The sequence below is a fragment of the Hakea prostrata genome, chromosome 1 (genome assembly GCF_041222555.1).
Source record: "Hakea prostrata isolate BN-2017 chromosome 1, UWA_Hpros_2, whole genome shotgun sequence".
In the NCBI taxonomy this organism is placed as follows: Eukaryota; Viridiplantae; Streptophyta; class Magnoliopsida; order Proteales; family Proteaceae; genus Hakea; species Hakea prostrata.
Window position 1 is genome coordinate 9,190,792 of NC_142600.1, and position 25,814 is coordinate 9,216,605.

Consider the following 25,814-nt stretch of genomic DNA (forward strand, 5'->3'; position numbering starts at 1 on the left):
ATCTAGGGCCCCTTGATCGATTAGGCTTACACACCGCACACAGTCACTGTGCATGCAAGGCAGCTGAGTACGGAAAACATTAAAGAAAGTAGATTTCCCTAAACAGTCAATCTTCAGCAACCACCACTTCACCTTCCCAAACTTAGCAAACAAAATAGGAGACTTCCTTCCTTTCCAGTTTCTCTATCATAATTCTCATGTTTCTTCTCCATCTTTTCTCTTCTTATTCTGTGGTTTTATTTTATTTTTTCTTACTCCATAAATCAACTCAGACATAAATTCCATCAGGAGGAGTAAGGTAGTGGTTGTTTGGAGGAGAATCAATGGAGCAAGCGCCATATTGGATGTGGGCTAAGAGGAAACAGTGTCTGAGTTCTTCTGGTGATTCATGGGAAGAGCAAGCCTTTGCAGAAGACTCTTCTGGGCGTCTTGGAGGATGTATATGGCCTCCAAGATCTTATTCTTGTAGTTTCTGTAGAAGAGAATTCCGGTCTGCTCAAGCCCTCGGTGGTCATATGAATGTTCACAGGAGAGACAGGGCGAGGCTCAAGCAATCTCCCACTGAAATTCTCCATCATGATCAGATTAATATCCCTCCTTGTGCATCTCTTGGTGGTATCTCTGGTGCACAATACCCACCAACAAAGGCTTCCCCTTCTGTCTATAATTCCAACACTAGCACTTCTAACCCAGCGACTGTTGTTGCATCATCTCCCCCATCACCTTCTAGGGTTTCAGCAACATCCAATAATACCCAAGGGAATCACAGTACTGAGCAGACCTTGATCTTTCCTTCGTATTCTTCCTCTTCTTCCATCATTCTTCAACAACATCACCACCACAGGAAAGGGTCTCTTTTCTCTCCACCTTCTGGGGTTTTCTCTGTCATGGATTCGGAGGAGATTAATACTCCAAGGAACTTTAATTTTGTTGTCCATCGAAGTCAACCAGATGGATCAGGGGCTAATCATGGTGGTGACAAGGATCATCAGGAGGAGGAGATGGCTTTCATTAGAAAGAGACAGAGAAGTGATGATGGATCATCTTTGCCTTTCTTTGTGTTCAATTCAAGTTCAGTAGATAGACATCTTCTCCAAAAGGAGGTGCTTGGACTTGGTAAGAATTCCATGGAGGATATAGATCTTGAGCTGAGGCTTGGTGATGGCCCCAAGGTGAAGTAGATCAGTAGCATATTCTATATACGCCTGAAACAAAACAACTTTTCTTATCTTATTGTTTGGAAAAATGTCTTCTTTCTGACCCGTGTTTCTTGTGGCTGATGATCACTTGATCTCTTGTTTTCAATGCTTGAAATTTGCAACTTGTAACATTAACAATATTGAGATCTCAAATAGAATGAAAAGCTTCTCTTTTCCATGAAAAATGAAGTTGCATCAACTTTTTTTCCTGTGAGTTTCTGCAGTTATGGTGATACATATTTCTTCAGTGAATAATTAAGGATGTATGTTGATCAGAATCTGTGTCATCCACATTTAATGGATGGTTGTCCCGGAACTCATGGCTGTACATGTTCGATCCATTCCCGAAAGAAAGAATCATAAAAGATTGCTTTTTAATGAAGATATGGTAAAGCTTTCAGATTCATAAAAATGATAAAATGGAACATGTAGATAGTTCTAAAGGGTGCAAAGTCCTATCAACTTAGTCTCTTCAGCCCTCATAGAGAACAAGACACCCTTTTGTTATAATAGAAAGCTAAGTGCAAGTACAAAACTGTATAGGGGTCACACAGAGAGAGAGAGAGAGAGAGAGAGAGAGAGAGAGAGAGAGAGAGAGAGAGAGAGAGAGAGAGAGAGAGAAGAGAGAAGCTGGTTGATGAGATGATCATGTGTGAGAACAAGTAGCTGCTAGATGAGATGAACATGTGTGGGGTTTAAAGGGCGAACAAACTGACTGAAACTGCATGAAACATCGTGAGGTGTTTATCTTTTTTATCACTGACATTCCATCAGTGTGTATCTAAACTAATCCACAAAACACTCAGAGAGACAGGTGGGATCCTATGGACATGTAAGTCAGATACATCACAACATCGATTCCCTTTTCTGTTGTATTATTATCATCACCAGTAGAGAGAGAGGGAAAAAAGAAAAAGAAAAAAACGAGCAGATGCTCAGATCCTTTGCAGTAACAGTCATATCTACCCACATAAATCCATACGCTTGTGTTCTCTTCCCTACTTTTCTCCCTCTCCAACTCTTCCAAAATCCTCCAAAAACCGCTACCAACTGTGGAATCATTCGATTTAACTATTACCCTTAAAACCTATTTTATTCGGGGAGAATATTATCGCATCACGACTTCATTTGTTTCTTCTTCTGCATGTATTTTATTAGCTAGTTATTATCCTTGTCCCCAACGAATTCCTAGATGCCTAAAACATCAAACAGAAACAACTCTAAGGATTTATAGGTAGGAACCCTAAACCCTAACCCTAACCCTAATCCTAGGGAGCAATGAATGCTGCTGAAGGTTCCGTGCTTGGAACCGTGGAGAATGTAAGGTGATGTTTCAGTGTAGGGTTTGCTTTTCTTCCTTTCTCTGTAAGGTAAGGAATTTAATGAGAACTTGATGATACATCATTGTTTGACTTAATGGACTTTTGCAGAGAAAGATCTGGCAGAAGAAGGGAATTTAACTGATACCCAACAAATATTTTCCATTTAAGGATTGGAAATGAAGATTGTTTTAATGATTTTGAGAGGTAGGGTTTTGTTTTGTACGTGGGTAGTGTAAGGTGGAAGAACTACCTGTTTTGTGTAAGAGGTGTAGATAGAAGAGGGAAAATAAGATTGTATACTTTGGTTTTTACGAAATGCTTCATCTGTGTAAGAGAGCTTAAAGCAGGTTGGTTGGGGGTTGTCTCGTTTAGGGTTATGGTCAGTTTTCATAGTTACAGCTAGCGAGGTCTGATAGCTGCAGGGAAGACTCAGTGAGGCAGCCCCAAAGTTTATTTTCTCTTCTTCTTTAGTTGAAGTTGCAGAGGTTCACATGGGCATCAGATGTCGTTTCTCTGTTCTTTAATTAAAGATTTAGAGGAATTGTAGAATCCTCTGCGGAATGAATTAACATCCTCTCCTGTTTAATTTTTTTTTTAATTTAGTGGCTTTTGGGTTTCCTTAATATTAAGGAATAATTCCAGTTCTTGCTTTCTGAATTTTTAATTTTTTTTTTTGTTCTAAGCAGTATTTATTATTCTTTGGACAACTCATGGCAGTATGTGTGTAGATATATATATGCCTGGGATACTCTCTCTCCCTCTCTCCCACCAAATTATATCGAAGTATGCAATTTAAATAAGTAGTAGAGAAAGACAAACGAAACATAATTAAAAAGATTCCATACTACTAATCTTGAATTCCTGAATGATATAATTGGTAAGAATGGCAATCTCTAAACCTCGGTTCCTGGACACGGGTGCTCTGATTATTATTTAACAGCTATGAGGATAAGTAAACTTGAATACTACTAGTAGCTATTATCTTGTGATATATGTGTGAAGTGATATATTTACCAGATGGCACTGGTTTGTTAATTGGTATTCTTCTAATTCTCAGCTTCTTTGACATTGTAGACTTCCCTTGTTTCATTGTCTTCTTCTCTCAAATTTCATATCTTTCTGTAACATTTTAGTGTCTGGTTATGAGCTGGACCTGCTCAGTGTGCATCGTACTGGTTGTGTCTAGGTTCCCATCTTACTCATTCTGAAATTGGAATTGAAGGTGTAGAATATAATAGCCAAGTCTAATTCCACCTATTTTAGAATAGTTGAACCTGTGGAATTTCTCTAAAATTTCATCTCTACAGAGATTTATTTGTTATGTTTAAACTTGATGAAACACTTATATATAGACTTGTTCTCTTTATGACCGAAATTGGTAGAAACTTGTGTGCTAACTCTAAATTCCTGTGTTCTTTTGTTAGTCTGGTGATTTTTTTTTCTGGTGTGGTTTTCCTTCTGGGATGGAATGATTTATCTCTAAATTAGGGAATTACATAAAAAGAATAATACCTTTAAAATTCGAAGTTTTGTAATGGAGTAATTCCAATCTGCTACTATGTATGGGTTTAAATCTTACCAGAAATTATGCTAATTTCCAATAAAGCATGCTTAAAAAAATGGGTGGGGAAAACAGTACTCATAATGGAATTGATTGTACATATTTGGTGGTGTAGGCAAAAGTACTCATGAAGGGAATGATCTTTGCATGGAATTGAAAGAATCTGAAGTGATTAATCAATGAAGATGGTTAATTAGGTGTTTTAACCTAGAATGGGTTTGAAAATTTTAAAGCCTCCATGGGAGGTCAACACCTGCTTGGGTTAGAAAACTCAAAAGCCTGATCACAAAAAACGATCCGGTTGGTTTTTAGATCAGTCAAAAATATTTAGCTCCACATACATCACACTATGATTAGTGATTTAGATTGAATGATTAAACATAGATTGAGATGAAGTGCAAACATGGAAAGCTTAGATTGGATTTATGTTATTGTGATTATAACCAAATTTATTCTAGCAATTACTAGCATGATTAACATCATAGAAAGCTTAGATTGGATTTATGCTATTGTGATTAATAACCAAATTTACTCTTAGCAATTACTAACATGATTAACATCATCCTTCTCATTACACTTTATGCGACAAGGGCAGCTATCGATTTATAATGGTGTGATCTACAAGAGTTGGAGTTTATCGCCAAGTGATCTGCTGCTAGCGTTTTGTGGTGTTGCCTGTGGTTGCTTGATAGGCACGGCCATTCTTTTGAAATGATGAGAAACTTATTACAAGTTCAAAATTACAGAGCCAAATGAACATCTTTTGGTTAACGCACACGGCCAATCACTTTCAGGAAATGATAAATTTATTTTACGGGAAATTTCCTTCTGTTATTTATTCCTGTTTGGCTATCTAGCATCAAGAACTCTTCGTCTTCTTATTCCATTCAAGTTTGCTTTTTCTTCTTTCTCTATTCATGCTTTCTGGCTCTGATGAAGACGACAGGGAGCTCTCTATGTTCTGAAACCGAAAGCCATCTCTCGCCGCTCTCCATAGTGATCCCAACCCTCTGCACACCACATGGCATGACTCACACACATTGGGCTCAATAGGCAATTCTATATACAGGGTTACCCTCACATATCCTCTTATGATGACAACCACCACCAATTTGTATCTTGCCCCCTCCTCTCTTGCACCTGCCACACTCTATTCTCAATTCCAGAGAAATGAATGTTTGTATCCATCGATTCTTGAACTATTCTCTTTGTCTCTCTTTTAAGAGTTGGCAATTCACTCGATCCAATTCTGGGTATTTTCGTAGTTGGCAACTCCAATTCTGGGTATTTTGAGGGTGCTGGAGAGAAGATCACTGGGTACCCATATTTCTATCATAGGAGCTTTGTTGCACTATAGTGAGATGGAAAGGAAGGTTGTGCTTAGGGCAATTTCTAGGGTGTTGCATGTAATGGGTTTGAACAAAATTCCTCCCATTTGATTAGATCTGGGTGAAATTTGTTGAAGACCTAGATTAATCCATGTTCGATCAAACTTCAAACATGCACTGAAATGTAGTAAATAAAGCTAAGTAGCTCCAGAATGAAGTTTAACATTTAACCATAAGAGTTGATCCGCCCACCATCCAATATTGACTTCCATACTAAAAAATCTGACGATGTTAGTGACTTCTTAAAATGGAAAAGACATTTTTTTTTGTCTGAACATAAATTTGATTGAAATTTAAAACCACACAGAAATTTACGACCTAAATTATCTTCTAAATTAAGGTCCAACATAAAATGGGAAGGGATCGATTAACTTCAAGAAAGAAGAAGTGAGATGGTGTGCTGCATACGAGGCTAGACCATCTGCTGCATTCTTAGCCTCCTATACACATGCTGAAAAAGACATGCATGTTTGATATCTTTCTTTAAATTTTTTTTGTTGAAAATTAAGTCTTATTTTATTATACTATGATCTTTACTTGGGAATAATTAAAATAATTTTTTCTTCCGTTGCTTTTGGTGCTGGAATGTGCTTTCATGATCTTCATAAATTAAGGCTAGCTAATTCATGTAAACTTAATGGTAGATTGATTGGGTGGAAATTATCACCTTATTCTTATCCTACTTTCTGGAAAATGCATTAGTGCATGTAATCTTAATGCGTTAATGTATTAGATAAATATCACATTATTATCAATTACTATAATAATATTATTATTATTAAACCCAAAAATTCATTTTGACATGAGAACACTCAAAACTCTTCTTGAATGAAATTTGAGGACTAGGGCCGACTAGCTTGTTAATGTAGAGCATCCATTGACTAATAATTTTGGATTAATTTGACTTGTTTTTTAGCGTTTGAGCCACTTAAAATGGGCCAAAACTCGGGTTGAGTCACTTACTTAGTTAAATTATATACAGGTCAAAAATTAGCGGTTTGCAGTCCAGCCCAGTGAACTTATAATGTTAAATGACCAAAGTAGCCTCTCAAGGAATTTAAAGAGAGAAAATAACTAAAATACCCTTGTTTCTCTAGTTGATATAATGGGGTCGCCGTCGATTAGGGCTTGGCCTTCGTCTCCTCCTTTGGCACTAACACTGTCAACGTCGGCATCCACAACGAGCCACTGCTCCATGACAAAGGCATGCTTCGAGTCGAGGCTTTAGACGAGCGGTTGCTTGGTACCACAGGCAAGACATCCAGTAGGTGGACACATGGACGCACGCCCTGCCGAGACATAGAGGATCTGGACTCATGTAAATCTAGCGACATGCAAACCATTTTTTGGGTTCATTTTATCGTATAAGTTTGGTTGTTATACACGAAGGAGATAAGAATCTAATAGGACTGGTCCTCTTTGCTTGCTCTGACTAAAATTGGTAGTAACAGGCTCACTATTTAAGCTTTGACTCTGCTCACTTCCCAAACAATATTTAATTCTTAGATGCTTTATTTCTCTTGAGGTTTTGTTATAATTTTCTTCTTCTTCTTCCCTTCTTCTCTTATTGTCACCATCAAATCTTTGTACAAGTATGTTTGCGACATCTTCAACAACCCAGGCAACAGTTATAATTCAAAAGGGGTCTCACCAAGGGTTGTCTAGTAAGTTCAAATCCTCTCCACTTGGGTGTGTTGTTCGCCTATCCACCTGCTCCTCTAGATGGGCAACACATGCCCTGCTCATGGTACATGCGTAGCCCAACCTAGGGGGTGGGGGAGGATGGGTGGACCCCTTGCCCAAGCGGAGAGAATCTAAATGTTGGGAACGGATGCACAACCACAAAGAAGAACATAGGCAAAACAAACTCACAACCACAAGAAATTTAATGTGGTTCGGTAAGATTTTCTCCATCCATCGAGAGAGAGAGATTCCACTAGTTCCTGACAAACCTCACAGTTCTCACACCTTACAAAGTGCTATTCGTTGCTTGCCCTTTTGTTATCAAGACTATTTATAAAAAAACCCAAAACCTTATAAATACAAGTAATTGATCCAAAACTTGTTCAAGTTATAAATACTAATAAACTTTAATTATATGGACCTACGAATACAAACCACCCAAACCCAAAACTCAACTTCTCTCTAAGTGTTAGGTTGTAAGGCTTACGCAAAGCTCCCTCAACAATGACTCATTCCTTGCCATCGGAGATGGGAATAATGCTTAATTATTATATACACTTTATCTTCATTTTGTACTGGTAGGTAAATATTCTCCTGTCACAATTCTTCATCCCTTCTCGTGGCATATCATTATAATATATCATATATTTAGAGAGACAAATAGTAATAAAATAATAGAAGGAATCAATTCCCCACGACATCCTTTTGGATGATAACAAGAATGTGAAATGAGATGACAATATTAGTTTTGCCTTTCATGGTCGATCTCTAGGTAACCAGTAACACGTCCAAAGTCAAATGGTTATCAAAAATGTCCTAAACTTAGTTTTTTCTTATCAATAATGGTATCATTTGATGTGATGTGATGCGATATGATTTGATATTTACGAGCAAAAGCCCCATCTCATTCCCTTATCCCCGCAAATGGATTTTATAGTTTCCTATTTTCATGATTCCCATCCCTAAAAAAAAAAAATAATAAAAAAAAAACCCTAAATTCATATGATTTTCTTTCATATACCATGAAAAAAAAAATTATTTCCACCATAAAAAAACTATTCATCCAAAAGCAATCACATAAATGAACAACAACAGCCACAAAACCTTATCCCAAGTATATGGATAGGAGTGTTATTATTAAAGGGACAACAAATGGAGGCAGTTTTCCTTCTTTCATGTTCAATGGTGTGTAAGGGGTATTAGAGAACAATAGGGGAATATTATCCAATCTGTAAAATAGGGCTCAATAAGCAAATTAAAAGCACTTCACTAACATAGTATTAACATGATAAATGGAACATAATAACCTTACGGCAAAGCAAGAAGCACAACACTAGGCCAAAAAACAAAAAACTAGAGCCATTAGGCCAAGTTATACAAAAGCAACTTTTTGTTAGATGAAAAGTGGCTTTCGTTGCCATTGCAGGATTAGTAGAGTAGTAGAGATTCATGCTTTTCAGTGGAGAGTTATGGGTTCGACCTTTGTAGACAGTGTTTTCCCTCCTTCTCCGTAGATGTAATCAAGGTGTGCAATCTGGCTTGGATGAACTTTAGCTTTCAACAAAAAAAAAGAAAGAAATAAAGAAAAAATGTGACTTTCGTTGTAGTAATGCCGAGACCGCCATTACAGTAGGAACTGTCGAAGCAACATAGTACAAAAGGGTTAATAACATTGGAAGTTTGCTTACAGTTGCAATAATAGCAAGAAATGCAAGGCAATGGCAGGGAAATCGAAACCACACATGATATCCTCGTGTTGTTGCAAGGTTCATGCTGACCTTCTTCATATCGCTCCCCGATTTATATAAAATATATTCAAAGCTAGAGAATTTACTAATGATGACGTCGTGTATTACAAAATTCCGTCCTACTAAAAAAAACAAAATATCACAAAATTCCAGGTTCTTTGTTTGAAATTAACAAATCAATAATAGTTTGTTTTGAATCGGTGATACTATGGCAAAGAGAATCAATCGATTAAGTTGGAAATTGTCGAAGAAAAGTGTTTATTGTTCTATGATACGTAAAGATCAAATTCTATTGCTTCAGCTTAACTCTCGGGAGCAGCGTTGACCAAACGCGAGCAGTGCACGCATGGTGATCATGAGTGACATTAGCAGCCATAGCCTCTTGACTACCTCGTTCTCAGATAGAATTCTTAGTTCAATAGTTCTTATATATCTCAGACCAAAGAAGCAAGGGAAAGAAACATGTGTAAACCCTAATAGCTAAAAAGCATGTATAACGTGAAACGAAGAAATATTTCAGATCTTGTCTCTTTCAACTCCTTCAACAAGTCTAAGCTCTGTATATACCAAGTTTTGACCTGTGCACATTTCTTTTTTGGGTTAAAATGAAATGGGTTTTGAATAGGTTTGAGTTCTGAAGAGTATAACTTTCTTTATTCATCACTGACCAGCTTACCTATTCCTTTATTTCTTTCCTTCTGATCCATGGAAGTTGATCCTCCAAGTCCAGAGAACTCTGATCAGGGAGGAGGAGGAAGCATCTCATCAGATCCACATGTCCGGACTCAAACCCAGGCGGTGAGGTTCTATGACTGCAGTTTTTGCAAGAGGGGCTTCTCTAATGCACAGGCTCTTGGGGGGCATATGAACATCCATAGAAGAGAGAGAGCAAAGCTCAGAGAACCCTCCAGCATCATCAACAAGAAGGAAAAAGCTGGCTCATCTCTAGTATTGGATTCTAGTGAAAGCAAGCTTTGTAACCAAAGGCAGTTCCAGTTGTTTCTGGAGAGACCACCAAATAGTAAAAAAAATAAATCAAGAAGTGATGAAAGGGAGACACAGATGATCGTTGAGGGTTACAAGGAATTGGACTTGGAGCTTCGGCTGGGGCCTGAATCCTGAGAGATTCATGACCAAGACATGTACACCACTGGTGTCTAACAGTTCTATCTCTTTGAGTTTTGATATGTCATACACTGGCTTTGATTGTTTTACTTAAAGACCACTTGCTATTTTTGCTTGGGCAAGCGTGGCCCCTGTTTTCATGTAGTTCTTAAATCAATAAACAATATTTGCCAATTATTGTATGAAAGCACAACACCCACACACAGTCGCAGAGAGAGAGAGAGAGAGAGACTACAGTAATGAACATCTGAAAGGTATGAAAGATTAATATGCATGTCCTCCATATTCTTTTTCTTTGAATCCTTTCCATTCTGCTGTTAATGCTAAACAGAATTGAATGTTGATCCATTTAATGATTTCTGTTTTGTTTCTCCATCTAGAAGACCTAAGGGTACCTACCGATCATATTAGAAGCAATGCGGATTTGGAAGATTTAATTTCAACAGAGACTTTCTTGTATGTTTTTCCGAATGATATTCTGTCCTATGAAGGGACAGTTTGAATGAGAAAAACTTAGGGTAGTTCCGCTGCAAAGCAAGAACTTTGTGTTTTTTCTAGTACGACAAGCAAAAACTTTGTTTGAAACATGAAGAATATTAAAACGGATGTTGAAGGTAAATGTAGAGCAGCTTTTCCTTAAAAATGGGATCCCAGCAAGGTTGTCAAAGGACTTATAAGTTATAACCCTTTTATGCGTTAAGGGGACCTGGTGTCACCTCGTCAGGTTACTTCTTGTGTTTCTATTGCCCTCTACTGCCTCGTCTTGCCTTATTGCCTTGCAACCTTGATCCTCGAGGGAGCATTTGTATTGGGGCAAGAGGTGAATGATGCATTCTCAACCTTGTGAGCTAGGGGAGTTTTGTAAGCGAGGCAGTAGATAAATGATTTTGTAGACGGACAAGAAAAAAGAACCCTAACACTAGTGAGAATGTTTAGCCACCTTTCAAGGCAACCACTCACTCCTGAAAGTTTTAATGGATTGAAAGACACCATGCGTTCATGGGTGTACAAAAAATATGTCAGAGACTAAACGACCTAATTGCAGCAAACACAATTCTGAATCCACGAAAAGTATTCACTTAAAAACTACAACTTGGAGATACCAGAACTCAATTAGAACACAGATTCAGTCCAGACTCGTATGAAAACAAATGCTAATTAGAAACAGAACCAACCATAAAGTTGCTTGTGATTGGAGGGTTTAAAGTATCTCAAGATTTGAGAGGATACTAACCCGTGAAAGAATCCATATTGAACGCAATCGATACGACTCTCTATTGAATTGCACTAAAATACATTAGATAATACAATACTCGATACATGACAATATGTCTTTTAAAATTACATGACCGATATGATGTTTGATATTTTAAGCTTTGATTCGGATGAACAAAACATCCCTAAGCTCCAGGGTGAGACCCGTTGCCAGCAAAATGGACACAAAGAGGGAAGTTGTATGCAGCAAGAACTCTTCAAAGTTGCTTGTGATTGGAGACTCACTGAACAGGGCCTTCGGATCAAGGTTTAAAGCGTAAAGTGGATAATGCCGACTGTGGTGTTGGGCGCCTTTACGTACCCTACTTGGCTTCTTGGAGACAACGCAAAGGTTCAATGCTTTCTACAAACAGATTTATTAATCGGGGGAGACACACTAGAGCATTGTCGTTGAAACAGAAAAAAACTGTGAAAAGGAGGCCACGTTGCTAGGCTTTTTGTTTTTATTTTATTTTTTAATGGAGTGTAATGGCCCGGACCTCAATGCGCATGTGAAGTGATCTCGACCGTGATTTCGATCTCAATGGTCCATTTTGGTGTGTTTATAAATCGAAATGGACGGTCGAGATCGAAATCTTGGTCAAGATTTCGATCTTGACCGTTGGCTTCACTCGATCTCTACCGTCGAACCTCAACCTGTGTAATGGCTCACTAAAGAATACATATAAGAGGTTATCACAGTATGAAAATAGTTAATTAACGTAATCTTCTTATGTTAAAAAATCCCAGTATTTATACCATTGAAAGGGTTGCTTAATTGGTAATGACCGGCCTCATAGTAAAGAGACCATGGGATCAACACTCCCCTCTCTCTCTCTACTCTCTCTCTCATCTATATATATATATATATATATATATATATATTATTCCAAAACTAGGGGAAAATTGTTACATATAAGAATATTTCCTTCCAAAATTAGGAGGAAATAAAACTATATACTCCACAATGGCTATCTTAACAGTCTAATCAAAATAATAGAAAAAGCAAGAACAAAGCTTACAAAACCAAGCCGATTTAAAAAAGAACAATAAATAAATAAATAAAAGAAGCAAACTAGTTAAAGGATGTAACAATCACAAGCCTCTTGCTCCAACTATTTTCCCTTTAAACAAAAGACACCAACACAAAATAACAAAGTAGTAGTTCAACTAGTAGTTAGTATCTTCACATCCACGTGAAAAGCCATTTCATGAGGTAGCTCTTTTATTTATTCATTTATTTATCATTGTTATTCTTGTGATCCTTTTTTGTGAAAAGCTCACGTGGTACACTGGTAGTTAATGTCTTCAGTTTCACATGCAACGCGCATTCCACGTTCAAGCCGCCTTCAAAATGTCTATAAGAAAATCCTGTTCGATTCATATTACTCCGTGATCATATCCATAAAGAGCTCAGGAGAACACTTGATTGCAGCAAAATGCTCAACTGGTTCAAACATTTCAGCAGTAGATATGGTGCTCAAGGCCATTCAAGAAAGTGTCTTTTTGGCATCATCGTCCAACCGAAAGCATGTCCAAATCAACTCAGATTGTCTACAAGCTTTTGCACAAAATAAAGATTGTCTAAAAGCTTTTAAAATTCTCAATGAGCTATTCCAAATTCACGTGATGAAATCTGATTGGAGAAGAAAAAACTTCGTGAGTCATTTATCTTTCTTTCTTGACATCAGTAAGAATGAAAATCAAATCAATCAACTGATTTCTAGCTGTAGAAGCGTCCAGGATTTTCCCTAGGATGCTTTCTTAATGAATTCTGTTCAAAAGAACAAGAAGCAAAAACACATACGCACATACATACACAAGGGCATCTCCATAGCCACACGGCACTCGGCACCCAGCGACGACCCACACTAATTTCGCGGGTCGAATCTGAAAACAGCTGCCAAGGTTTTGGTTGGTGGAATCCTAATTTTCTCCATAATTGGACAGTATGCTTCTTCCTTTCTTATAAAGGTTCACTTTACAATCAAGACAGTTGTTGCTGCTGGACTCAATTAAATCGAGTTAATACAGAAAATATTAAAATAACAGAATTTTGCTCAACTCACAAAAATAGAACTGCAAGTGTGACTATCTTTCCGCCGGTAGAGAAGGTGGTTGATTGTGATTCTCAGCAAAGCAGTGTGTCCCGTGTTGCATTTCCAGTTGTAGGATTCACCCTGTTAAAACAAGATGCAATTCAAGCAATGCATGGAGGCAGGCCTCGACTTTCTGTAAAAGAGCTGATAAAATAACCAAAGAATACACAAATCTCCTCACCCATCAGCAATTTTGCAAAGGTATTCCCGTTGGTCCTCTCTCAGAGGCACATCTGTGAAGTCTAATAGCACTAAAAAAATGTCAATAACAATAGACAGTTCTGGAGCATGCTCAGCTAAACTCAACATGACATGTTCAGTTCTGATACATTGTGTATGGAAGCAATATCATGACAAAAGTAAAAAGTTAATTACAATCAAGCAAAATAAACTTTTGACTGCATGGTAGTTTATGTGAGATACAGATGTGACACCTTTTGAGCTTTTTTAATTATTTTGGTGGATTAAAAGTCTGCTCATTGCTAGGCTAAACATCATAAAAGAACATCATGAATAAAACATTATGGCTGTGGCAGAAGTTCTCATTAAACCTGTGAAACTGAAAGCCCGAGCCCTAATTTTTACCATGAGTGGTATCTACTTTTCCCTGAACCATTAATCTAATACAAATAAGTTTCAAAATAGTTTACTTATACATAAATACAGATGCCAAAAGTAACAGTACAATTACAGCGAATCACTTTAGTCTAAGAGGTATTACTTAATCTAATGGTTCCTGGTGGCTGATTTCCAACTCCTTCCACTCTTTCCATGGTCCGAAAAGGAGAGGATTGGGCTGTTTTCACTTTTATGTACTAATAATAAATATAGGTTGCCCTGTTATTTATGGACAGGGTTAACCAATGTAAGGTGCTTATGCAATTGCAGGATCTGGAGAAGGCCATAACGCATTCGGCCTTACCCCTGGCATCGTGCAGAGGCTGTTTTCAATTTGAACCCTGCCAACAATGTCTCAATGGACCTGTTATTCATGCACCTCATTAAAGGATTATAGATAGCACTGGTCATGATGAACTTGTAATAAACCACTGCAAAATACGTGAGGGCTTAACTTATGGTCATCACAATCAGCTTAATTAGCAGCAGATGAAACTCTACCTAGAAAGGGAAAATGATAACAACCTGCGAATTGAACACGAATACTAATAATATTTGATTACTAAATGAAAATGAACAAACACGAACAAAGATAAACTGGTTATAATGGTGTCAATCACCCCCACAGTACACTGCTGCACATAAAGATTGCCTAACCTTTCCTCACACTTTACCCTCTATTTATAATCCCTAATCACCATTAACTCTCTCTCCCCCCTCCATATGGCGTGATCTCTTGATTCTAGGGCCCTAACACTAAGAATTCAGTTACCAAAGGCATCTCATTACTTCTTTTGGATATATAACAGAATTTCAACTCAGAACCATTGTCCTGATGACATAACCCTTTCAACTCAAGCGCATAAACCTTTTGCTTTTCATTTCATCTGGCTGTGCACCCTTCAAGAGCTTGCCTAATGAAACCCACAAAAACCCAAGAACCCATATATTGCGAGCTTAAGCAACTACAGAAGGAAATCATCGACAGGCTTTCCACCCCTAAGATAGGATTTGTTTGTTGCCTGATGAGATGATACAAATTTCAGATTTCATCTCACACAGCTTCCCAAATTATGTAAAATTTAACTGAACAAGCAAACCCTGTACCAACTTATACTCAAAAGATGGCGATCCCCTTTAACGCCAAAGGGAGGAAGGGAAGACTTATAAGGGAAAAATACAAAGAAACAAATAACTCCCAAGTAATGGTCTTTCCAAATGGGTTCGATCTCATCTCAACAAGTGTGTGCAACAGGCTCAGCCATTTTTTCAGCTTCAGAAATATTTAGATTTTAACTAAAAGAAGCTCTATAGATTTTATTCGAGAGAACTCCAAGTTTCTGCTTAGGAGTGAACCTTTAAGGCATATAATGCAAATAAATCCAAAAAAGAAGAAGATTGAGAACACAGGGTTGATCACCATGGGACAGGACAAATCACCTTTCACAAGTTCAAATTGAGAACTGCCAAAAACTCATTAGGGAGGAGTCCATTTCCAGCACTTGACCCAAAATGACATTAGTTTCAGTATTTCCCTAGCCTCTATAATGCTGACCATCTTTTACTAAAAATAAATAAAATAAATAATACTAACCGTCTAAAACTTCAAGTTCTTCCCCATGTGTCATAATCACATACAGAGAAGAGATTTATTCTCAAGATCAGTCACATCCTTGAGGCTATACCTTGTTCCAGTCCATTGGTTTTTTTTTTATCTTCCAATCCAATCATTGAAAAGACTTTTCCAATAATATCAGTGTTCAAGATATATATATATATATATATATATATATATATATATATATATATATATATATATATATAAGTTCTAATCAATGAATCTTAACTTTCATATATATAATATCCCGATAACACAAAATAAATGCTTGTAACAGGTTATGATGCAAAAACAATTAGGAGAATAAGTTAGCCTCCATGGGCATTAACATGTCATGATTGCACAAGGTTACATGGATACAGAGACTACAGGAAGTTGCTTCCAATCTCTGGCTATCCATATAACAGATATTCTGAAGACCATATTATTTTGCAACAGCAGGTTCGATCTGAGCACCTACGGCTGATACCTGATTAATCTTAAGAAAGAGTGCTTCTTTAAATTCCATAAACAAAGCAGACATGCATCACCATAATTTGCTCCGGCACACAGGAAGAAATCTTGTAAAGAAACTTTAGTGCTGTCTGACATACCTGCTCCAGTTATGATGGATCCTTTAAAGGATGTATTGCCTGTAGCAAGTGCACCTTCCAGGTTTGCATTTTTCAAATTCACCTGCATAAAGTAGTTAGCATATTTACACTTAAAATCGTCAAGAATAAAAGGTATTTCATGGCCAATTTTCAACAATATTAAACATTTCAAGACCAGTCATTACTCCAATCCTGTTGTGAGACAACATCATGTCCACCTAAATCAAGATTCACCAAACCATCTTTTACAACGTTTCCAGTTAAAAGAATTGACATTGGCAGGATATAAGCTTAGTTGCAGCAAAAAGCATCTATGGAAAAATGTAACGACACGATATTAGGATTTTCATGACAGAAGCATGTCAAAGAGGAAGTAAATCTCTTATAGATTTGTACGAGGTCATATCTTTCAGAATTTTAAGACAATTGGCAATGACATAATTCTGTCTGTGTAGCCTCCCTTCAGTCTCCTTTCCATCAATTTTGAGAAGGGAAGGGCTAAGGTAAGGAGACCTGCCAACCTGTGCACTAGTCTAGGATGCAAATAGTATGTGATTTATCATGCCACACTTTTGAAGATCAATACCTACTATATACAAGTAGGTCCCGCATTAAAGACATCTAACATTAAAGGATCAGTAAATCAAACAACTTTAACCATTTAATCTAAATGCTACTCTTAATAGTTTTCTGAAGTACAGGTCCATGCAAATCCTGCTCCATCAAGATATCGAATAAGACTCACCAAACATTAGGTTTGGATCTAATGACTATTGCATGGACTCATTATAAGGGCCCAAAGATTGGACATTGCTCCTTTAAGAAAGTCTCTTTACTCTTCCTATTATCTCCCCCTGAAAATTGGAACCAATCCTCACAAAATCCAATAAATTTACGAGTTCTTCAGTATCAGAAAAGCTATAAGCTATTGGATATGTCTACACCAAAGAGTATGAACTACAAGTAGTACAAACAAAGCACATTCAGTAGAGAGAGAGAGAGAGAGAGAGAGAGAGAGAGAGAGAGAAAATAAAAAAAAAAAAAAAAAAAAAAAAAATTAAAAAAAAAAAAAAAAAAAAAAAAAAGAAAAAGAAAAGAAAAGAAAAGAAAAGAAAAGAAAAGGAAGAAACTTAGTTGAGTTGCATAGAAGCCCCACATACTTTCAACTAAGGTACTCACTTTTATACCTTATCATACCTACTTGCAGTGTGGATGATCCTTTATATCTTATCTAGTTCAAGTTTGAATTGAAGTATATAGGAACAAAGGTACGAATAGTCAAATATGGAAAGCTAAAGATTTCTTTATGAGAGGATTATATCATGTAAATCCTATGTAGAGAAAAGAACCAAAGGGTCCAGACAAGTGAAAGCATAAGCCTAAATGCTGTGAGGATTAATAGATGTTAAAGGGACTGACTAAACAGTTAGTAAGAATCACCTTTGTTACATTTGCCAATGAGAAATCCACCCCTCTGAGATCAGCATCAGAAAGATCAGCTCCTGAGTGCAGAGTTGAATCAAAGAAAATCAAATGAATGAAAACGATTGCAACAATATCCACTAAATTTAATTATATTATTACAGAAAAATAGGAACAGATATACATGGCAAATCCTGAATAATTAGCCTTCTGTATTTAGCATATTACCTATGCCATAACACAAGTATGACGTCCGACATAACTGACACTAGAGCCTAATTAATTAAAGTTAACTTAATAATTATATACTCATAAAATGGACATCTTATTTTGGTGGCATTGGTATCTAATACTGTTTTTATTCAGCTCCCCTCCCGCACCCCCTTCCCCACCCCAAAGAATGAGTTTAAAAAAACACAAAAGGGGACAAAAGGAAGAGGGGGGGGGGACAAAAAAGTCAAAAGGAAAAGGAAAAAATCGTCAAAAACCCTACCAAATGTATCTCATCCATTAACCAAACCCTAGCCAACTGTCAACTACCACAACAATGCCCTGTGCTCCCCTGCTCTCCCTTGCTCCAGTATACATGCAACTTTAATTTGTTGATATTGCAACACTTAAGAACTCTGTAATCCATATCCAACAAAGAATAGGAATATACAACAAGAGAAGAAACCTGTTAAATCAGCATCAAAGAAGCTTGCACCCAACAACTTTGCACCCTTAAAATTGGCTTGGCGTAGTATAGACTGGAACCAAATAAAACAGACACTGAATGTCACTAATTGACCAAAGTAAGATAAACTTCCGGGTGGGTAATTTTCTTATACAATGACAAGGTTGTTGGGTTATTCTCTTTAGATTTCAAGAAGAATATCATGAGAATTACCAGGAACAAGGCAAAGATAATCAATACTTGCTGTGCATACCGTCTTAAAATCTTGCTTGATCATAGTCTTTCCGCTAAAGTCCTTCCCTGTGAGATCCTGGCCTCTTGTAACTTCAGAACCGTAAGGACCTCCTCCCTTCGACATTGTCAGAGGCAGAACGAAAATCAATTTTCCATTAATATCAAGAGAGAAAAATAAAGACAAAGAGGGGCTCAGCATTGAAATGGTGGAACAAGCTACCTAGAACAACTTAAAGTGGGCCTTTCTGTAGTGATTTCAATCGAGCATCAAAAGTAATTAGAAGAGACAACAATTACCTTGAAAGCGAGAGCTGGATCCACCAGTACCAGAGAAGCAGATAGAATAGCTAGCAAACCTGTTCTATATAGAGATTCTCCAATAGAAGATAACAGGTTCCCAGGAAATTCGAGTTTCTTCGCAGCCTGATGAAAGATTGACCAATGGAAAAGAAGAATTGAAAGAAGAATGCAGAATGGTTTGAGAATTAAGACCTAAAAGTAACAAAAGAAGTGAAAAAAGTGATAAGATCCAAGGGATTCTCACTTACGGGAAATTGATCCCTCCGCGAATGATAGCTCGAGAAGAAACATTGACAGCGAAATTGATAACTTGATCTTGATGGTTGTTGGGGTTTAACAAACGGAGGCGACGATAATGGCTTCAGCAAGGAACTGGAGAGAGTGACGCTCAGACCTGCCATTGCGAGTATAGAGAAGAAATATGGGAACGATAAATTGACAATTGTCATCGTTTTCCACTTTATCCGGATAAAGTGGTTTAAAGATCCGCCCGGTCCAATATGAACGGTCGGACCGCTACTATTTCTGATTCGTGTTTCAACATTCTGCTCCAAGCCTCCAACACATGATTTGAATTATGGAACTTCCCACACCTTCTTCTGATTGTTTCTGATCAGCGAAAATGCACGCGCCCAGATTTGAAAACACCAGACTTAACTGCAGAGAAGAACTGCAGCTGGCTCCCAAGTTATCAGAATCAAATAATCACCACCAAGACCTTTTCCTTGTTCAACCCAAGATTTTGGGGTAAAAAAAATGAAAAAGAAAGAACAAAAGAAGAAGAAGAAGAAGATCTGCTTATCTTGCAAAAATCTGGGAATCCAATGTGAATGATAAGTTTTTGTCAAAGGGTCAGAGGATTAAGGATTATGGATTCTCTTCCTTCTTTGGTTATTGAAAGTGATTTATGATGTAGAATTACAGAGAGGTCAGCAGAAAAACAATATTCAATAACAATGTTGCTGAGGATGTTTCACCAACTCCAACAGAGATCCTATTTTCCAGAACTCAGCACCCCCACCTGTTTTTCTGAAATAATGATGATTTTGTGTAATTATTAGAATACCCTGGTTGATGGCATCACAATTTTTAAAGGTAGTTACAAACACCAATGAAGGATGCATGATGATGATAAGTTTAAATATCAAATATTCAAGGCAATAAGAATCCAGAAACAGTTGGTTTGAATTCAAGAATCTCAAGGCACGAGTTAAAATAAATCCACATATTCATGTAAGATACTTTAGGAAACAGCATATCTCCGCAAAGTGGGATGATGTTGCATGCGTTATGACCCTCCCTAGATCCAACAATGGTGAGATTCAGTAAGAATTCTTGGTAATAAAACAGCAGCAGAACTTTCAAATATCTTAAAAATAAATGCAGAAATAGTTAATTTCCTTCAACCTTATGCTTTTGAAGACAAATGTTTCATCACTGGATATATCAAATGAATGAAACTGAATGGTGATTTTTCTAAATCAACCAAAACTACTTATATGGAAGCAGAAGCTGCTAAGAATTTGCCAAAAAGGGAAACTAATCTGGAAATTGGGTAGGCTCAATTCTTTTAGTTGCTTCTAACAATTGCTATAGGGTAGCAAATCATTTTTTTTTATTGATAGTTTCATCATCTTAGTAGTTCTACTAGTTTTCCTAGTATGGTTTTAGATTGATTTTATTATTAGTCCTTGTCAAAGGGGGTGGGGTTGATTAATAGAATTGCTTTATTGGGTTGACTCTTGTGGAAGAAGTAACTGTCGGGCCTTGTAAGGTTATGAGTTTAGTCTTGTATATAGTTTTTTGAATCAACCTTCTAAGCCACTAGCAGGCAAGTAAGAACTTGAGACACGAAGGCATATCCTCTTCTGAAACATAAGTTGTAATGTTTAGGTCTTGCCATTAACTTTTTCTCATCGAATTAATTTCTTTGGTTTTAATCTCCTAGAAAGATTTCAACTCTCTCTCTCTCTCTCTCTCAAAATATTGTCATCAATGTATGGATCATGCTTCCATGCAAGATTAGATGGCCCCAAAGTGGGGTTGGGACTAAAATTACTAACTAATTTAAAGTGGAAACTCGTAGCTTAAAACGCAAATTTAGGTTTTAGTTTAATGTTTCTATGTTCTTGATATAACAAGATCTACAAATGGGGATTGGAGTAAAAGATACTCACCTGATGAAATTCATACAGCTAGGGGCACATGATTTTTCTTGAATTTTAAAGATAGGGATGGGAGGTAAGGTTCTGGCATGACAACTTTATTTTTTAACTGTAATTCCCAAAGTAGGTTGTCACATAGAATTAATTGAAGGGCCTTGTTCCAAGGTAGAGTGGTCATGTTCATGAATTTTTGATTTTTGATTTTTGATTTTTGATTTTTGATTTTGATTTTTGGGTGAAAGGTTCAGTATAGTTTCATTAGATTTTTGGAAGTTTACATTTGGCATTTTGGATAGACTTAACACACTAAAAGAAGTACAGCTGATGTGGAGGAACTCGGATTGTGGAGAAGACAACTGTAGCAGCTTCTACATAATTGCACAAAATTGAGGGTTGGGATTGCTAACTTGTGTTTCAAAATAGAAAGCCAACATGCCTTCCAACAGGTTCATCTTCAGAATCTCTCCCCTCATCAGTTTCTCTGATTGCATAGTTAATTTTCAGATTCTCATGGGTGTTAGGCAATTACTTTCTACATCTTGCAAGAATTAGTTGAAGCTATGGTTTTTTTCCCCCTTACAGAAGGGGAAGTTATTGTGGGATCTTCTCTTGTGTGAATTACATAATTCCTTGTCCATATAATCTCATATGCATGTCTATCACATTTTTTATTGCAAAACTTTGTTTGTTAGCTAGCTAATATTTTAAACTTAATTTGTTCTACAGTGGTTTAAGCTCAAATGATTTTTTCTATTCATATGTTAATATAGCACAAGTCTTTAGCTGATCTTAACAACAAATTTTGAAGTTTACAAATTATTCTGACAGGAAGAACAACTTCAATTGGATAAAAGTTACAGCACCTGATGACTTTTATATTGATAGCTTTGATCAGTGTTCCAGCACCTTTTATGCATTATTATGACCAAAGCACTCATAATTCAGTGAAGAACTACATGTTTAACAAAAAAATTGCCAAACTGGAACTACATTTGCATAAAACCCTAGTTTGAAGGAAAACAGTGTCTAAATAAATGCTACCATATATGCTCAAGGTTTATTGCTAGTTCTAGATAGAAAAATATCCTGCAACAAAGACCATCCAATAGAACTAAGCTATATAAGAGCTCAAAACTAACATCCAATAGAACCAAGCTATGTGAAAGCTCAAAAATAACATATAAAACAAACTTATAGAAGAGATCAGCAGAAGTGTACTGGCAAGACCCATTAACAGTTCTATACTACCACACCATAACAAGTGGTGGATGCACAATCAAATCATTTTTATTGTTAGCAGGATAGTTACGTTTGTTTCCTCTTATGTAATGTAAAAGACACAGGGATCATGAAACAACCAAACTGGTCTTCAAAGGAAAATATGATAAAACTCAAATATGGCATTAGCATCTGAATTAAGCTTGGCCTACAATGTTTCTTATTGTTTTATAAAGTGATACAGGAAAAATAAATTTCGCTGTAATATTTAAACTAGGGTTTTTGTCATCAGTTTTGAAATTCAGTTTTTAAGTTATTGAAATCTTTTTTGGGGCTAAATAAGTTATTGTAATTAATCTGTATTTTTTTTTGGGTAAATAATTAATCTGTATTCCCTCACTTTTTTTTTTTTTTTTTTTTCCCACATTCAATTCCATTAAAAAAAAAAGACTCTTTCTAACATCTTTACCAGTTTTATAAAAACAACAAAAGGTCAATACTTTACAATAATAGCAAGAAGGAATCTTCTATTAGCTCAAAGAACAAGAAAGATCCTAAATTAAAAAACTTTCTAGTTACTAAGAATGGATTGGATACCTTTGCTAGTAATGAAGTTGTCTAGCTAGAAATACATCGATGGAGAGCTTGAAAAGACCCAATGAGTGAGGCATCCTTTGATGTGAAAGACTGCAAACTAAAACCCCGACAATTCCAGATAAATTTGGACTCCCAGCATTCATTCCAATTTTTCTCTCTCTCTCTCTCCCTCCCTCCCTCTCCCTTGCCTCTGCTTCTACAGCAATAAATGCTTTGAGACAGTCTCTAATCTCCCAAAAACAAATTAGCAGATGCACGTTTGAAACTAATTTAAAATCAGAGAAACGGCTCTAACTCACTGTAAGGGTCAAACTTAATGTTTACAAGCTCTCTCTCTCTTCCCCCTCCTTCATCCAAGTGCCAAGAACACAGAAGAATATTATAGACATGAAGATGGAATATAAAGGATGTTTACTTACTGTCTCCACCAAGGAACATATATTAGGGCAGCAATATAACTCTGCAATGGTTTTCCAAATGAGAGGTTGATTCCGGAGTTCCTCAAGTCTCTTAACTACAGAATTCTTTAACTCCCAACCTTTTTCATGATTGCCTGCAAAATATGAGTACCCAACAAGTTCTTCCACACCCAAAAAGAACTAGACAAAACAGCAAGATGGAACAAACATTCATGAAAAGAAAAACACAAGTAAAAGGGTATTCAGAATACACAAGAAAAAACCTAACAAGAACATCATTAGATTCATATTGTCAAAATCCCAGAAGAACCTGGAATGAAAACAAAGGTGTTCACCTACTATGAAATGTTACAAGCCCATTGCCGGTAAGATCACATGGAGAAACACTCTTTCTGAAATAAGAAAAAGGTTTCCACACTTACACTCTCTCAGTGTGAGAGTCCCTCATATTTTAGTATGTGTTACTGCTGCTGATGAAGTGTTCCCCAATAGAGGTCTTGCGGCATCTGACCGTTTGGCAGAAGATTTGGGGGCAGATTGTAGATGGGCATAGACGATGGTTCTGCCACTGCAAGACCCTGAGACTGTGAAGTCTGCTGCAGCTGCAACCCATCTCCGGCTCCGGCTCCGGCTCCGGTAGGCTCTTCTTCCAGTGGCAGCCGCTCATAAGTAGCATTAGTAAAAGTGGCAGCAATCACCATCACAGGGCCTGCCGCAAGGAGGGCGCCCACAACAGTCCCACCCACCACCTGGCCTTGCCCACCAGCCAGATACACCGTTAAGCCAGTAGCACCAGGTGGTGATGGTGCAGGAAGAAAGGCACCAGAGAGGGATAGTATTTCGAAACGGCCGTGAAGGGTAACGACTGCCCCAGGAGACGCCGGCTGACGGAGGGTCACATTGGTCACTACGCCACTGCCGCTCAAGACGCACACCCCACGCTGGCGGCGGCGTGCAAATGTGTTGAGGCTTTCGGAGATATCGCTGCCGCTGCTGATCTCAAGAACGTGACTTCGGAGGGCGTTTGGGCTTTCTCTGGTGACGATGATGGGTGGCTTTGGCTTGTTCCTGGACCCAGGTGGTCTGCCGCGCGGCCGACGACCGCTACCAGCTTCGACGATTTCGTTGCCGTCTCGTTCATTGTTGTCATCGTCTTCCTGGTGGTTACTGTCGGTTCCATTGCTGTTGGCGGCGGCGGCGGCGGCGGTAGTAGTGTCCATCAGTTCTTGTTCTCTTCTGGTGGGCCCAAGCGGACCCAACTCGCCGCCATCGTGAGGATTTCGCAGGTGAAGAGATGGAGCCGCCGACGATGGCGGATCGACCCCTCCCAACGCCGCGTTTCCTGTCCACCACCGATTTGCCAGCTCTTCTTCTTGTTCTTCCTCCTTGGTATCAAAATATCAAATCAAACCACTTTTAATTTCCTGCGCTTGTTTGTTTATATTTCCAGGGTTTTGGAGATGGATGAAGAACAAATAAAACCCAGATGGAGAAAATCCAAAACCTTATCTCTTGAGCTAGCTGAGCGTCGCAATCAGTCAATAAGGTGAGGAACTCGGATGATTGCGAAGTCTCAATCCGAGATGCTCAGATATTTTGATTCCCACATGGGATACCTTTCTTTTCCATTTTTTTTTTGTATGAAACCCTAATTTCCAAAATGAGATCCAACAAGAACAAGGTAGAGAAAACAAACCCCCTCAGAGCTTTCCTCTTGATCTATATCTATCTAGTTAAAAGTCTCTATCATGAGACAAGTTTGACTTGCAGAAGATAATTAAGGGTAACGGGTTAGCTTTATTAGCTTTCCACGCCAGTTGATTGGATTACCTTCTACCAGAGACTGCTTCACCTGCACTCCACCTCCTTGTAAGACCAATCGTTGAACTGACTTTGCTTCTATGCTTAAGAAATTAAACCAATAAATCTCTCCTTTCTTTGTTGATTCAGTCAGTATATTTATCTAAAACCTAAAGCAAAGCACTGGGTTTCTTCTATCTCACCACTTCAATGAGAGGTAGCCACCACCACAGTTAAGTTGCTGCTACATATGCCCACAATATAAACTATGAACTTTATTTCTTCGATTTTTGCTAATGGGATTTGACGCTTGAGCTGTAACTGTGAGAGAAGCGAGAGAGGTCGAGGGAAACTTCGAAACCCTTTCTTTGCATTTTGCTTTCGGTGGCTCTTCTCTCTCTCTCTCTCTCTCTCTGCTCTCTTACTTCAGTGACCTCACCCTACTTGCTAGTTGCTACCACTACTTTTCTGAATAGTTGCTGACTTGCTTTTACCATACTAAAACTGAAACAGAAAACGGAGCAGAAAAGAAAGGTGAAAGGACTGGAGATACGGCTTTGCTTGCCTCTTCAGATACGGCAAGTACAGCATCATCAAACAGGAACTCCAGGACCAGGAGTGAGCTCTGACAACGAGCTAGGTAGTACGATAACGAACCACGCCCAAAATCGTACCCTATTCCCCTGCCATAGGCTTGTGACCAGTGATCACTGAAAGTGGAGACTGGAGCAGAGGACGAAGAAGATGAACCAGCAGAAAAGCAATTCAAAACCAT

The 25,814-nt window shown here is 37.7% G+C and overlaps 3 protein-coding genes and 1 pseudogene across 3 annotated transcripts; 2 read left to right on the forward strand and 2 right to left on the reverse strand.

The window, feature by feature from the left end:
- On the forward strand, positions 1-1,818 carry LOC149027256 (zinc finger protein 10-like). Its single transcript, XM_089146585.1, has one exon. It carries the CDS (start codon positions 324-326, stop codon positions 1,179-1,181), a length of 858 nt encoding a protein of 285 aa, XP_089002711.1. The 5' UTR covers positions 1-323; the 3' UTR covers positions 1,182-1,818.
- Positions 1,819-9,606: 7,788 nt separating this feature from the next.
- Positions 9,607-10,023, forward strand: LOC149027257 (zinc finger protein KNUCKLES-like). The gene has a single exon (XM_089139294.1). The coding sequence runs from the start codon at positions 9,607-9,609 to the stop codon at positions 10,021-10,023; it is 417 nt and encodes a 138-aa protein (XP_088995420.1).
- A 3,187-nt stretch (positions 10,024-13,210) lies between these two features.
- On the reverse strand, positions 13,211-19,333 carry LOC149027258 (Tetratricopeptide repeat (TPR)-like superfamily protein). Its single transcript, XM_089160969.1, has 8 exons — positions 19,089-19,333; positions 18,838-18,963; positions 18,560-18,655; positions 18,307-18,379; positions 17,649-17,710; positions 16,209-16,290; positions 13,561-13,621; positions 13,211-13,460 (listed from the first exon to the last, which is right to left on the reverse strand). The coding sequence occupies exons 1-8, from the start codon at positions 19,287-19,289 to the stop codon at positions 13,412-13,414; spliced, it is 750 nt and encodes a 249-aa protein (XP_089017095.1). The 5' UTR covers positions 19,290-19,333; the 3' UTR covers positions 13,211-13,411.
- A 3,757-nt stretch (positions 19,334-23,090) lies between these two features.
- Positions 23,091-25,814, reverse strand: LOC149027259 (AT-hook motif nuclear-localized protein 20 pseudogene; annotated as a pseudogene).